Raw genomic sequence first — 16357 nt, 5'->3', positions numbered from 1 at the left:
TTAAAGGGGCAATCAGTGGTTGAAAAAATAAATAAATAAAAAATTCTGTAAAAAAAAGCTAAGGGATGGGGCTGGAGAAATGTAACCACTCTCAAATTCATAGACAGAGCTATGGATGCAAGGACTGGCCATCCATGAAAATGATAGTGTTAACCATGTTTTGAGACTATACAGTGTTTGTTTACATTTACATTGTTTATAAACATTGGAGTGAGACAAGCTTTATATGTTGGGTTCTGATGGAGTATGACAGTTGAACTAAGCTCATGAGACATTTAAAAATGGTATTCTTCAAGAATCAATGGGTACATATTATAAATGTATACGTTTAAAAAAAAAATCGATGTAGCAACTGCAGATTGCCCCTGATCAACTTTTTTTCTGAAAGTCACATTTCACAGCTGTAAACATATTATGATCATTATATTTTTATCTATAAGAAGTTTAAATGATTCAATCATCGATTTTGCATCCTCTAGCTGCCTATTCTAGAAATTTGCTGAGTAGCTACATTTGCATTTGGATGCTCCACACTGTCAATCCCCCTTTCTTCCGGGGACGAAAACAATTTACGTTTTAACTGCGGCAGATGGGGATTTTTCAGAGGCTTTTTGCAATCAATTATGTATGTTTTCTATTACCGATGTCACTCATGAGGTCCATTCCCGTAGGCTACAGCTGTTATAACGTCATAAGCATACTCTCGTGTGGACACGGTGGACTAGACTACTAACCAGAACACAACTGAGGCGCGCGCACAATAACAGGCTGAAGACGCAGGCAACTTCGCCCTGATGTTTGAGTGACTGTTTGACAGCGACGCTCTGCTGTAAAAAGGTAGGCTACATGTCACTTTTTTCCTTCCAAAATAGACAGGTCATTCTAGGCTTTTCTATTTATATAATTTTCAGATATTCACTCTTTACAAAGTTGCTATGCCTCTAACATATTCAAGGATGATAGGGGAGAGTGGGGTAAGTTGAGCCCTTTTTTCACATTCAGCATTACTCCTTCAAGGGGAAATATAGCATTAATTCTAACAAAGATATCTACATATATTTCAGGATGTTGTGTATCCCTGGAAATAATGAGAATTTCATGTAAACATTACAGTTCTGAAAACATAGCTTGTTTTTGTATCGGGTAAGTTGATCCTCAGTACAGGGTAAGTTAAGCCACCTACAAATGTCTGTACTGAATGAAATATTACCACTACCTTTTTAAAACCATGTCTATCTTTATTTCTCAAACACAATTCAACACAATCACAATCACTTTTTTGTATTCTAATAATTGTTAGCATATTTTAACATAGGCTTAACACCTAACAAATACTTTATACTTTTTAAAACACTTTTTTCATAATCCAGGCCCTTTTGTTACCTCATATCCCATCTATAATGCCTTGCATTACGCCTGGGAAGAAAACATTTACATTTGCTCAACTTGCCATTGGCGCAACCATTGGCTCAACTTACCCCAAAGCAAACATTTTGACTATATTAGCCCACACAGCTACAAGGATGCACTTTCATGCAAAGTTTAGGACCTCATATTGAAGCTTATAGAGACCCCAACTGATGTATAAAACAATCTTAAAAGTATCTACTTTGTTTTAGATACACACATCATGAAACCTCTGAAACAATAAATTCATTTGACTTGGTGAAAATCAATTTTTGGACCTAACTTACTAACCACTTTTTCCATGTGGTTTCTTCCTTCACAAACTCCATGAAATGATAACCTCTTCCTAAATATTTGGTCAAATAATACATTTTGTGTATGGTTTCCTACAAACAAGGGATGCTGAACTTACCCCACGCTTCCCTACCAGGAGTCGCTCCCCTACAGCTTCTTTTAGCATAGAAAATAGTTGAGGTGTTAGTTCCCCCTTCTGTTTGAGCGACATTATTTGGTTTTCTTGCTGGTGAACGTAACAATGATATTGTAGAGTTCTATAATATTGTAGAGTTCTATGATATTGTAGAGTTCTATGATATTGTGTGTGATATTATAGGTAGCATTAGTTAGTGCTGTACTGGCTGTGCCTGAACAAAAACTATAGCTTGTTTTCCATATTTTTTTTACATAGTGAGCCAACAGTTGCGAGGTCAAGCCATATGGAAATTAACTAGCCTTTATGCTCAGTTGGGGATGGTTATATACAAAAAGTTATACTTATAAAGTACAAACTGTTTAATTTTGTGGAGAGTATTGTTCATAATAATAATATGCTAAATGGCATATCATTATTATTATAATAAATAGCCCGGCTATTTCTAAGACTCTGTAGGCTACAGTAATTTGTTAATTTCAAGTTGACAGTGTTTTTGGATTAAGTTATGATAATTAAAGGGAACCCATTTCAACCCAAGACCTTCGTCTTTCTAATAATGTTGACAAAAGTCTCATAAGATAGTGAAAAGTGACACACAGCCCCGGTCTCCCCTAATGATGAATTGTGCTGTTACCCACAGTGCATGCGCTTTCTATCATGGGTACCAAAAATATGCATTGGGAACGCCCTGCGTTCTGCGGTGATCGGCTCGTGATTTGCTAGTGTCAAAGGAGATCGACCTGACGGGACAATCAGATTCTCAACCAACAGCCTCCACCACACTCGGGACATGCTCAGAATTAATTCACATGTACAGCGCATTCGGAAAGTATTCAGACCCATTTACTTTTTCCACATTTTGTTATGTTAGTCTTATTCTAAAATGGATTAAATCGTTTTTTCCCCCTCATCAATCTACACACAATACCCCATAATGACAAAGCAAAACAGTTTTTCCTGAACATTTTCCAAATTTATAAAAATTAAACTGAAATATGACATTTACATAAGTATTCAGACCCTTTAGTATTTTGTTGAAGCACCTTTGGCAGCGATTACAGCCTCAAGTCTTCTTGGGTATGACGCTACAAGCTTGGCACACCTGTATTTGCGGAGTTGCTCCCATTCTTCTCTGCAGATCCTCTCAAGCTCTGTCAGGTTGGATGGGGAGCGTCGCTGCACAGCTATTTTCAGGTCTCTCCAGAGATTCGATCGGGTTCAAGTACGGGCTCTGGCTGGGCCACTCAAGGACATTCAGCGACTTGTCCCGAAGCCACTCCTGCGTTGTCTTGGCTGTGTGCATAGGGTCGTTGTCCTGTTGGAAGGTGAACCTTCGCCCCAGTCTGAGGTCCTGAGCGCTCTGGTGCAGGTTTTCATCAAGGATCTCTCTGTACATTGCACCGTTCATCTTTCCCTCGATCCTGACTAGTCTCCCAGTCACTGCCTCTGAAAAACTTTCCCACAGCATGATGTTGCCACCACCATGCCTCACAGTAGGGATGGTGTCAGGTTTCCTCCAGATGTGATGCTTGGCTTTCAGGCCAAAGAGTTCAATCTTGGTTTCATCAAACAGGAGAATCTTGTTTCTCATGGTCTGAGAGTCTTTAGTTGCCTTTTGGCAAACTCCAAGCGGGCTGCCTTACCTTTTACTGAGGAGTGGCTTCCGTCTGGCCACTCTACCGTAAAGGCCTGATTGGTGGAGTGCTGCAGAGATGGTTGTCCTTCTGAAAGATTCTACCATCTCCACAGAGGAACTCTGGAGCTCTGTCAGAGTGACCATCTGGTTCTTGGGCACCTCCCTGACCAAGGCCTTTCTCCCCCGATTGTTCAGTTTGGCCGGGCGGCCAGCTCTAGGAAGAGTCTTGGTGGTTCCAAACTTTTCCCATTTAAGAATGATGGAGGCCTCTGTGTTCTGTGGGCCTTCAATGTTGCAGACATTTTTTGGTATCCTTCCCCAGATCTGTGCCTCGACACAATCCTGTCTCGATGCTCTACGGACAATTCCTTCGACCTCATGGCTTGGTTTTTGCTCTGACATGCACTGTCAACTGTGGGACCTTATATAGACAGGTGTGTGCCTTTCCAAATCATGTCCAATAAATTTAATTTACCACAGATGGACTCCAATCCAGTTGTAGAAACATCTCAAGGATGATCAGTGGAAACAGGATGCACCTGAGCTCATTCTCGAGTCTCTTAGCAAAGGGTTTGAATACTTATGTAAATAAGGTATTTCAGTTTTTTATTATTAATAAATGTGCAAACATTTCTAAAACCCTGTTTTTGCTTTGTCATTATGGGTTATTGTGTGTAGATTGATGAGGGAAAAAAATAATTTTATCAATTTTAGAATGGCTGTAACGTAACAAAATGTGGAAAAGGTCAAGGGGTCTGAATACTTTCCGAATGCACTGTAAGCGATGGTACTTAAGGTGGCTTTACTTCTGGCATTTGCCTTCAGTTCCCAGCATCCCCAGCCCCCATGTTCAGCAAAAATGAAGATATCAATTTGATATCATGATAATATGCCATTTATCAGACGCTTTTATCTAAAATGACTTATAGTACAGTAAGTGCATACATTTTTTGTAAACGTGATCCCTGTGGGAATTTCTAACACCATGGTCTTACCAATTGAGCCACATTGGAGCACGTAGACTATTTCAACTGCAATATGGATGTTATACAGGTTTGAGATTACAGTTGTATTTCAGCAGAAGGCTAAGGATCAACACCACCTAGGTTTCTATCCATACATCTTTCATTTCTCTTGTCCTCTCTGTTTTCCGTGTATTTATCCGGTGGTTATCCACTCTCATTAGTTGGAAAACAAAAATTGAATGAGTATAGAAATTATACTTATGTTGGCTGAGTGCTTAAGTGTAATTAGACTTGTGATTGTGTAGTCAAATCATGCAGGGAGACGGGGAAGTCTGGAGCCTGATTGCAACATCTCCCTCGTAATGCATGCCATTCCTCCAAGGAACACAGGTGAAATTTGACCTGATATCTGTTCCCAGCCTGGTCCCAGAAAGACTGGGGATGGGAGGGGCTCAAACAGTAAACACAAAATCAATAACTACATCTTAGCAACTACATCCTTAGCAACTACATCTTAGCTACCCCAACGATCTACTAAGCTACTAATATTGAGTGGAACCCTTCTCTCTCTCTCTCTGTCTCTCTCTCTCTCTCTCTGTGTGTAACATTTCTGCTTCGTGAACTTCTCTGATTATTTTGTTGAAATGAGAGCATATGATGTTCTGGCCTCAGGGATTTGGGTACATACCTTCATTGCATTTAGCACAAGTTCCTCAGTGAAAACAATGTAGGGATGGCATTTGGAGAATCTGTTTCCTGTATATCCTCCCCTGTCATGTCCCCATTATATAGTCTCTAATTTTACCAGTAGGCTATGTGATCTCCATTTAGTTTGATGGCAGAAGTGAATTACTAGTCAACTGACCTCTGACCTCTGTGAAAAGTCAGTTTTGCTTAAAGACATCATAACGTTGACATAATGTTGATGCAACTGCATTTCCTGCCAAGAGATACAGTTGTGTGTTTTTACCGTCTCCCGCACTTTGGAATCCATGGGGTCAAAGTCTCTATCCACCATTGAGTCTAGTCCTCTAGATAGGCTTGATTAAGTCTGCTGTTTAAACATTGTCAACATGTAAAGATGAGCCTGGTGGAACCAGCCTTATCGCTGTGTTCAATAGAATGGTAAACGTAGCAATCAGACTGGTTCCAACAGGCTATGTAGACAATGACACTATGGCAGACAAAAGTTTTCAGTCAGTTTCCATGAAAATGTTTGAAAGCTGTATGTAGTTTTTAGTCAGTTTCCATTAAAATGTTTGAAAGCTGTATGTCATTTTCAGTCAGTTTCCATGAAAATATTTGAAAGCTGTATGTAGTTTTCAGTCAGTTTCCATGAAAATGTTTGAAAGCTGAATGTAGTTTGCAGTCAGTTTCCATGAAAATGTTTGAAAGCTGTATGTCGTTTTCAGTCAGTTTCCATGAAAATGTTTGAAAGCTGTATGTAGTTTTCAGTCAGTTTCCATGAAAATGTTTGAAAGCTGTATGTAGTTTTCAATCAGTTTCCATGAAAATGTTTGAAAGCTGTATGTAGTTTTCAGTCAGTTTCCATTAAAATGTTTCAAAGCTGTATGTAGTTTTCAGTCAGTTTCCATTAAAATGTTTGAAAGCTGTATGTAGTTTTCGAGGTCAGTCGAGTGTAAGCGTTCCAGTTTTGTCAAGTAATAAACAGTCCAACATATCATATAGTCTCTGTCCTGTGAGCTAAACCAAAAAGTCGTTAAAAGTCTTGTTGAAATGTTTCTGTTACTAATGCAGAGTTCTGTCCCGTTTGTCAGGGTGAAGAATAAAGACAACGGAAATCTTAAATGGACTAGTTCCTCCTCTTCTGAAGTGTGTTGGGATTAGCCGAACCTCCTCAATCCGCCACCATGAACCTCTTCAACGAGACGACTCCACTGTGCTTCTCCATCAACAGTCCCCCCTTCAACTACAACCATACCATTGCTTCCCGCAACTTCTCCACTGTGTTCAGCTCTCTGGGCCTCACCTTCAACCTCATCGCCTTTGTGGTCCTCCTCAAGTCCTTCCAGCGCACGCACAGCCGCTCGCGCTCCTCCTTCCTCATCTTCCTCTGCGGCCTGGTGGTCACCGACTTCATGGGCCTCCTGGTCACCGGCATTATCGTGGTCTCCTTCCACTTCACCCAGTTCAACTGGCGCCGCCTGGACCCGCACTGCCACTTCTGCAACTACATGGGCATGTCCATGGTCTTCTACGGCCTGTGCCCGCTGCTGCTGGGCGCCACCATGGCCGTGGAGCGCTTCGTGGGCATCAACCGGCCGTTCGCCCGCTCGACCAGCATGCCCAAGTCGCGGGCCATGTGCATAGTGCTGATGGTGTGGACGGTAGCGGGGTGCATCTCACTGCTGCCCCTGGTGGGCGTGGGGAGCTATCACATGCAGATACCGGGCTCCTGGTGCTTCTTCAACATTGGCTCGGAGGCTAGCGACATGGCCTTCTGCCTGCTCTTCTCACTGGTGGGGCTGCTGTGCATCGCCGTGTCCTTCCTGCTCAACACGGTGAGCGTGGTGACCCTGGTCAAGGTGTGCTGCGGCCAGGACGCTACGCAGCGTCGCCGCGACTACGAGGTGGAGATGATGGTGCAGCTCATCTGGATCATGATGATCGCTTCCATCTGCTGGTGCCCCCTGCTGGTGAGTAGTGGCGGCCTATCAAAACACGCACACACACATACACACAATACCAAGCACATACAGGACATATGCCCCTAGGTCAGGAGGACACAATATCCGCTCAAACACATCGTTATATTCATCACTCAGTATTGATATGTATGAAATTCGGACATTTGTTGTTTGTAACATATTTAAGCAATATGTGGTATATGGCCAATATAACATGGCTAAGAGCTGATCTTAGGCACGACGCAACGCGAAGTGCCTGGACACAGCCCTTAGCCGTGGTATATTGGCCGTATATCACAAACCCCTGAGGTGCCTTATTGCTATTATAAACTGGTTACCAACGTAATTAGAGCAGTAAAAATACATGTTTTGTCATCATACCTGTGGTATACGGTCTTATATACCACGGCTGTCAGCCAATCAGCATTCAGGGCTAGAACCACCCAGATTATAAAATGCAATATACCATCATTGTCCACTGCTGCATACTTACTGCATTTGAATGGCAAATGAAGTCAAGAGATAATGATCAACTCGCACTTGATACAGGCCCCAATACATGTGTATCAATATGTGCACACACAAATCTCTGCCTATTGAGGTTGCTCTCTCGACCCTCCGCTAACAGAACTCTCTTTGGCTAACTCTCCGGTACCACTGCTGCCTTGTCTCTAAAGCTAAGCAGGGTTGTCCCTGGATGGGAGACCAGCTGCTACTGGAAGTGGTGTTGGAAGTCCAGAAGGGGGCCCTCTTCCCTCTGGTCTAGGGAGATTCCAATGCCCCAGGGCAGTGAAGGGGACATTGCCCTGCCGTCTTTCGGATGGGACGTTAAAACGAGTGTCCTGACTCTCTGTGGTCACTAAAGATCCCATGGCACTTATCGTAAGAGTAGGGGTGTTAACCCCAGTGTCCTGGCTAAATTCCCAACCTGACCCTCATGGCCACCTAATCATCTCCAGCTTCCAATTGGTGCATTTATCCCCTCTTCTCCCCCCTGTAACTCATACTTAGGTTGTTGCAATGATACGTTCTCAGTCAACTTACCTGGTAAAATAAGGCTAAATAACTGGCTGAACAGCATAAACTGTGGGCGTCTTTATAAGCAGTGTGCATTGCATACAGCCCAGGTCAAGTTCAGGAAGTGGAATTGTCCCTGTATTAGGGAGTATGGCTGTATGCTGCCTGGTGATAAGGCCTGTAAGAGGGGGCCATCTCCGGCTGCAGACAGAGGGGGATATCCGGGCCAGAGTGGACTCCCTGTCCCTTTCCTAGATCTGCCTCTGTTGCTCTGTCTCTTTACGTTCAATCGATTCAATTCAAAACCGATGCAACGTTTTCAATCGCACAGTGAATGAGTTCAGTTGATAAAAGTACTAACAAATACAGAAATGTTATATTACATTACGCAAACAGTCTCTGACATGTAATGCACAGTGCATTCAGAAAGTATTCAGACCTCCTCCTTTTTCCACATTTTGTTACGTTACAGCCTTATTCTAAAATAGAATTTAAAAAAAAATAAATCCTCATCAATCTACACACAATACCCAATAATAACAAAGCGAAAACAGGTTTTTAAGAAATTTTAGCAAATGTATTAAATAGAAAAAAACAGAAATACCTTATTTACATAGTATTAAAATCAAATCACATTTTATTTGTCACATACACGAGTTTAGCAGATGTTATAGCGGGTGTAGCGAAATGCTTGTGCTTCTAGCTCCGACAGTGCAGTAATATCTAACAATTACACAACATATACCCAATACACACAAAAAAGTAAGGAATGGGATTTAAGAATATATACATATATGGACAAGCAATGACAGAGTGGCATGGACTAGGATACAGTAGAATATTATAGAATAGAATGCAGTATATACATATGAGATGAGTAGTGCAAGATATGTAAACATTATTAAAGTGACTAGTGTTCCATTTCTTAAAGTGGCCAGTGATTTCAATAGGCAGCAGCAGCAGCCTCTAATGTGCTAGTGATGGCTATTTTTTTATTTATTTTTGATAGCCTGGTGAACTGGCAGTGACTCGGGTGGTTGATGTCCTTGATGATATTTTTGGCCTTCCTGTGACATCGGGTGCTGTATGTGTATTGGAGGGCGGGTATTTTTTATTTTTTTTACAGACGCTCTTATCCAGAGCTGATGTGTACGCCAAGGAACTTGAAGCTTCCCACCTTCTCCACTGCGGTCCTGTTGATGTGGATAGGGGGGTGCACCCTCTGCTGTTTCTTGAAGTCCACGATCATCTCCTTTGTTTTGTTGATGTTGAGTGAGAGGTTATTTTCCTGGCACCACACTCCCAGAGCCCTCACCTCCTCCCTGTAGGCGGTCTCGTCATTGTTGGTAATCAAGCCTCCTACTGTTGTGTCGTCTGCAAACTTGATGATTGAGTTGGAGGCGTGCTTGGCCACGCAGTCATGGGTGAACAGGGAGTACAGGAGGGGGCTGAGCACGGACCCTTGTGGGGCCCCAGTGTTGAGGATCAGCGAAGTGGAGATGTTGTTTCCTACCTTCACCACCTGGGGGCGGCCCGTCAGGAAGTCCAGGACCCAGTTGCACATGGCGGGGTTCAGACCCAGGGCCTTGAGCTTAATGATGAGCTTGGAGGGTACTATGGTGTTGAATGCTGAGCTATAGTCAATGAACAGCATTCTTACATAGGTATTCCTCTTGTCCAGATGGGATAGGGCAGTGTGCAGTGTGATGGCAATAGCATCGTCTGTGGATCTATTGGGGCGTTAAGCAAATTTAAGTGGGTCTAGGGTGACAGGTAGGTAGAGGTGATATTATCCTTGACTAGTCTCTCAAAGCACTTCATGATGACAGAGGTGAGTGCTACAGGGCGATAGTCATTTAGTTCAGTTACCTTTGTTTTCTTGGGTACAGGAACAATGGTGGCCATCTTGAAGCATGTGGGAACAGCAGACTGGGAAAGGGAGAGATTGAATATGTCCATGAACACACCAGCCAGCTGGTCTGCGCATGCGCATGCTCTGAGGACGCGGCTAGGGATGTCGTCTGGGCCGGCAGCCTTGCGGGGGTTAACATGCTTAAATGTCTTAATCATGTCGGCCATGAAGAAGGAGAGGCCACAGTCCTTGGTAGTGGGCCTCGTCAGTGGCACTGTGTTATCCTCAAAGCGGGCAAAGAAGGTGTTTAGCTTGTCTGGAAGCGAGACGTCGGTGTCGGTGACGTGGCTGGTTTTCTTTTTGTAGTCCGTGATTGTCTGTAGACCCTGCCACATACGTCTCGTGTCTGAGCCGTTGAATTGCGACTCCACTTTGTCTCTATACTGATGTTTTGCTAGTTTAATTGCCTTGCGGAGTGAGTAGCTACACTGTTTGTATTCTGCCATATTCCCAGTCACCTTGCCATGGTTGAATGTGGTGGTTTGCACTTTCAGATTTGCGCGAATGCTGCCGTCTATCCACGGTTTCTGGTTAGGGTAGGTTTTAATAGTCACAGTGGGCACAACATCACCTATACACTTCCTGATAAACTCCGTCACCGGCGCCAGGTACTATCTCTTTGTCGGCGCCAGGTACTATTCAGACCCTTTGCTATGAAACAGTGCATGTCAGAGCAAAAACCAAGCCATGAGGTTGAAGGAATTGTCCGTAGAGCTCCGAGACAGGATTGTGTTGAGGCACAGATCTGGGGAAGGGTACCAACATATTTCTGCAGCATTGAAGGTCCCCAAGAACACAGTGGCCTCCATCATTCTTAAATGGAAGAAGTTTGAAACCACCAAGACTCTTCCTAGAGGCTGGCCGCCCGGCCAAACTGAGCAATCGGGGGAGAAGGGCCTTGGTCGGGAGGTGACCAAGAACCTGATGGTCACTCTGACAGAGCTCCAGAGTTCCTCTGTGGAGATGGGAGAACCTTCCAGAAGGACAACCATCTCTACACCACTCCACCAATCAGGCCTTTATGGTAGAGTGGCCAGACAGAAGCCACTCCTCAGTCAAAAGCACATGACAGCCTGCTTGGAGTTTGCCAAAAGGCACCTAAAGGACTCTCAGACCATGAGAAACAAAATACTCTGGTCTGATGAAACCAAGATTGAACTCTTTGGCATAAATGCCAAGTATGGAGGAAACCTGGCACCATCCCTACGGTGAAGCATGCTGTGGGAATGTTTTTCAGCTGCAAGGGACTGGGAGACTATTCAGGATCATTAATCTTTCCCTCGATCCTGACTAGTCTCCCAGTCCCAGAAAAACATCCCCACAGCATGATGCTGATCCTTGATGACAACCTGCTCCAGAGCGCTCAGGACCTCAGACTGGGGCGAAGGTTCACCTTCCAACAGGACAATGACCCTAAGCACACAGCCAAGACAATGCAGGAGTGGCTTCAGGACAAGTCTCTGGACAAATCAATTTTAGATTAAGACTGTAACGTAACAAAATGTGGAAAACGTCAAGGGGTCTGAATACTTTCCCAATGCACTGTAGACACATTTCTCCTTCTCTCAAAAAATGGGGCTTGGTCTGGTCTAAGCTACCAGTCTACCCCTCTACATGCCTAATTTCTCCTAAATAATGCAGGCAAAATTAGCTGACCTCAAAGTCCTGGTATGCTTCTGGACCATACCCATTCAAGGCTCTTTGTAATCAATCTCGTGGCTTAAATAGATGGGAGGCCAAAAACCACATCAACTCACATCACAGCCTCACTACTACTCCCCTGATTCTGTGTGTGTTCTGTAACACTTTATTTTGAATACATTTGAGCATCTATAAATCTACACGGTACCTACCATCAAAATAAAGTGTTGCTATATTTACATTTGACATTTTAGTCATTTAGCAGATGCTCTTATCCAGAGCGACTTACAGGAGCAATTAGGGTTAAGTGCCTTGCTCAAGGGCACATCGACAGATTTTTCACCTAGTCGGCTCGGGGATTAGAACCAGCGACCTTTCTATATGTCAGTGTTTCCGCTAGATTATTTTTGAGGTGCCACCAAATCGACATCGAAGGCCTTTTTAAGCAACATTTTCATTTAAAACCTAAAAGGGGTACAATTGAAGCCTAATTCTTTTAGGAATGAAAGGAAAGAGGTAGGTTAGGTTTACACCTTTCATTATATAATGGTAACACTACCGTATGTTCTTCAGCACTTCTGGAGCCCTTTATCCAGTCTAACCTCCTGACTGTCCTGCACAGATATATATTCTGAAAGGTGCTGTGTACGGCAAACCCGTAGAGCCTGGCTTCATGTTACTCGGCCTGCGGATGGCCACCTTCAATCAGTTATGTGACCCCTGGGTTTACATCGTATGTCAGGAGTTCAGACTAATGCGAGTAAAAACAGCTAATGTTTATAGCGCCCCCTATCTTCACTCACCGCACATTGCTTTGGGCTGTGGCTGTCCGGACTGTCCGGACCTCATCCATAGCCAGACCATCCGAATGACTGCATCATTCGTGCCACAACTATGGACTCATCCGCTTTGGACAGCCATCTTAGCTGCTTCACGTCCCCTTAACAGCTTCTGAACTACATTAACCATAACCCCCAACTGGAGCATGCTCAGTCCAAAGGATACTCGAAGTCATGAGCTGGTTTACCATTGCCCCTCCACTTAGTTTCCGTTCTATTCCATGTCAGGCAGGCAATAAGCCATTCACTTGCAATCTCTGCTTTTGCCAGTGCCCACCCCCTCCTCCCCCAAAAAATGTATGCCAATGGACCAATGATGGTGACATCTAAACAAAACGATGATCATTCCACATTATAAGCAATGTTTTGGATATGTGGTCATTGTGTATCTGTGTACTCTATGCGTGTGTACTCCGTTTTTAATGATGCGTGTGTTTGTGTTTGACCACAGCAACTCACTGTCTGCCAGCTGCGATCCTGAGACACTAAGGGCCTGTTAGCATTTTTTTGAAGCATCTGGAAAACGCTAATTATTTGCTAAACATTTTACATTACATTTTAGTCATTTAGCAGACGCTCTTATCCAGAGCGACTTACAGGAGCAATTAGGGTTAAGTGCCTTGCTCAAGGGCACATTTACGTCATTTAGCAGACGCTCTTAAACAGAGTGACTCACAAATTGGTGCATTCACCCTATAGGCAGTGGGATAACCACTTTACAATTTTTTTTGTGGGGGGTAGAAGGATTACTTTATCCTATCCCAGGTATTCCTTAAAGAGGTGGGGTTTCAAATGTCTCCGGAAGGTGGTGAGTGACTCCGCTGTCCTGGCGTCGTGAGGGAGCTTGTTCCACCATTGGGGTGCCAGAGCAGCGAACAGTTTTGACTGGGCTGAGCGGGAACTATGCTTCCGCAGAGGAAGGGGAGCCAGCAGGCCAGAGGTGGATGAACGCAATGCCCTCGTTTGGGTGTAGGGACTGATCAAAGCCCGAAGGTACAGAGGTGCCGTTCCCCTCACTGCTCCATAGGCAAGCACCATGGTCTTGTAGCGGATGCGAGCTTCAACTGGAAGCCAGTGGAGTGTGTGGAGGAGGGGGGTGACGTGAGAAAACTTGGGAAGGTTGAACACCAGACGGGCTGCGGCATTCTGGATGAGTTGTAGGGGTTTAATGGCACAGGCAGGGGAGGCCAGCCAACAGCGAGTTGCAGTAGTCCAGACGGGAGATGACAAGTGCCTGGATTAGGACCTGTGCCGCTTCCTGTGTAAGGCAGGGTCGTACTCTCCGAATGTTGTAGAGCATGAACCTGCAGGAGCGGGTCACCGCCTTGATGTTAGCGGAGAACGACAGGGTGTTGTCCAGGGTCACGCCAAGGCTCTTCGCACTCTGGGAGGAGGACACAACGGAGTTGTCAACCGTGATGGCGAGATCATGGAACGGGCAGTCCTTCCCCGGGAGGAAGAGCAGCTCCGTCTTGCCAGGGTTCAGCTTTAGGTGGTGATCCGTCATCCATACTGATATGTCTGCCAGACATGCAGAGATGCGATTCGCCACCTGGTTATCAGAAGGGGGAAAGGAGAAGATTAGTTGTGTATCGTCAGCGTAGCAATGATAGGAGAGGCCATGTGAGGATATGACAGAGCCAAGTGACTTGGTGTATAGGGAGAAAAGGAGAGGGCCTAGAACTGAGCCCTGGGGACACCAGTGGTGAGAGCACGTGGTGCGGAGACAGCTTCTCGCCACGCCACTTGGTAGGAGCGACCGGTCAGGTAGGACGCAATCCAGGAGTGAGCCGCGCCGGAGATGCCCAGCTCGGAGAGGGTGGAGAGGAGGATCTGATGGTTCACAGTATCAAAGGCAGCAGACAGGTCTAGAAGGACAAGAGCAGAGGAGAGAGAGTTAGCTTTAGCAGTGCGGAGAGCCTCCGTGACACAGAGAAGAGCAGTCTCAGTTGAATGACCAGTCCTGAAACCTAAACACAAGCGCGTATGTCATTCCTGAGGAGTAGAGCTTATTTGTGTGTGTGTGTATGTGTGTGTGTGTGTGTGTGTGTGTGTGCCTGTATGAATGTGTGTGAGAAGGCCAAAACTGCTGCACTTATGTGTTCAAACTACTGATGACAACTCTCTCTATCTGTTGTTCTTATTTTTCCTCTCATCTACATCTCTCCCTCTCTCTCTCTCTCTCTCCCTCCCTCCCTCCCTCTCTCTCTCTCTCTCTCTCTCTCTCTCTCTCTCTCTCTCTCTCTCTCTCTCTCTCTCTCTCTCTCTCTCTCTCCCTCTCTCTCTCTCTCTCTCTCTCTCTCTCTCTCTCTCTCTCTCTCTCTCTCTCTCTCTCTCTCTCTCTCTCTCTCTCTCTCTCTCTCTCTCTCTCTCTCCTCCTCTCTCTCTCTCTCTCTCTCTCTCTCTCTCTCTCTCTCTCTCTCTCTCTCTCTCTCTCTCTCTCTCTCCCTCTCTCCCTCTCTCCCTCCCTCCCTCCCTCCTTCTCTCCTTCCCCTTACACTCTACAGGTGTTTATTGCGGAGACTGTGTTGTCAGGGAGCCCACCTAGGATTCGCTACCTGCTACTCTTCATCCGCTTCGCCACCTGGAACCAGATCCTGGACCCCTGGGTGTACATACTGTTTCGCCGCGCCGTCCTCAAGCGCCTCTACCCAAGTTGGGACTGGTCCCGGGGTTCCATAAGGACCCTGTACCCCGCCTCCTTTGTCGGCACCATCCGCCGGTTCACCCGCGCCTCCCTGGGCGGCGACTTCCAGGGGGGTAGCGAAAGGGCCATGTCAGTCGAACCCCAGTCGTTTAACGTGAAGGCTCCACCTTCATCGCCTTGACTGTTTCCTGTTGTTGTGCATTGGTGCACATCCTCGTAGGGGACATTTTTATTTATATGGTTTTTAGGTGCTGTTTAGACAGTTCTTAAAAGAGACTGAACATGGATACGGCTGTGGCATCCCACTGGGCACAAACTGGTTGAATCAACGTTGTTTCAATGTAATTTGTCAATGTATTGTGACGTGGAATCTATGTGGAAAATACATTGGATTTGAAAAAAGTAATCAACGTAAACTGTTTTGAGGGTGAAATTAGATTATGTCATAATTGTAACCAATTTTCCACATAGACTAACCTTGTATGAAATATGTTACATTTGTACCTTTGAAACAACGGCAGATCTTCAACGTTATATCAACTATCAGAAGATAAAAAACTATAGGCTGAGCAGCACCTCTTACTGGAGAGTCGATCTATCTACAGCTATTCATGTGGGCTCTCATCCAGGGTTTTAACCAAGCTCAGCCTTTATACTTGTCACTGACTACCACCAATGTGCCGTCGTGAGAATTATTATTGAGAGATCTCTTAATAACTAAATATATTCACCGTTGCTATCGAAGTCATTCCAAAGGGTAGGTTTAACAGAGCAAATGAAATGTAACCATACTTTATGTCATATATCATCAATTATACTATTTTAGGCCTATGTAGCATTTGCAAAGACATCAACAGCTGTTGTTTCAATTCAACCCAGAAAAAATATATATATACAGTACCAGTGAAAAGTTTGGACACACCTATTCATTCAAGGGTTTTTCTATATTGTAGAAAAATTGTGAAGACATCACAACTATGAAATAACACATATGGAATCATGTAGTAACCAAAAAAAGTGCAAAAGAAATCAACATATATTTTAGATTTTAGATTCTTCAAAGTAGCCACCCTTTGCCATGATGACAGCTTTGCACATTATTGGCATTCTCTCAACCAGCTTCATGAGGTAGTCACCTGAAATGCATTTCAATTAACAGGTATGCCTTCTTAAAAGTTAATTTGTGGAATTTCTTTCCTTCTTAATGCGTTT

The 16357-nt window shown here is 44.5% G+C and overlaps 1 protein-coding gene across 1 annotated transcript; it reads left to right on the top strand.

Annotated features, from left to right (window-relative positions):
* Positions 1-753: 753 nt before the first annotated feature.
* Positions 754-16076, top strand: LOC121577251 (thromboxane A2 receptor-like). Its single transcript, XM_041891015.2, has 3 exons — positions 754-837; positions 6220-7098; positions 15006-16076. Exons 2-3 carry the CDS (start codon positions 6313-6315, stop codon positions 15324-15326), a joined length of 1107 nt encoding a protein of 368 aa, XP_041746949.1. The 5' UTR covers positions 754-837; positions 6220-6312; the 3' UTR covers positions 15327-16076.
* The last annotated feature ends 281 nt before the right edge of the window (positions 16077-16357 follow it).

This window comes from Coregonus clupeaformis, chromosome 11 (assembly GCF_020615455.1).
Source record: "Coregonus clupeaformis isolate EN_2021a chromosome 11, ASM2061545v1, whole genome shotgun sequence".
Lineage (NCBI taxonomy): Eukaryota > Metazoa > Chordata > Actinopteri > Salmoniformes > Salmonidae > Coregonus > Coregonus clupeaformis.
Note: the sequence above shows the minus strand (reverse complement) of the source record. Positions and strands in the feature narration are given on the sequence as shown.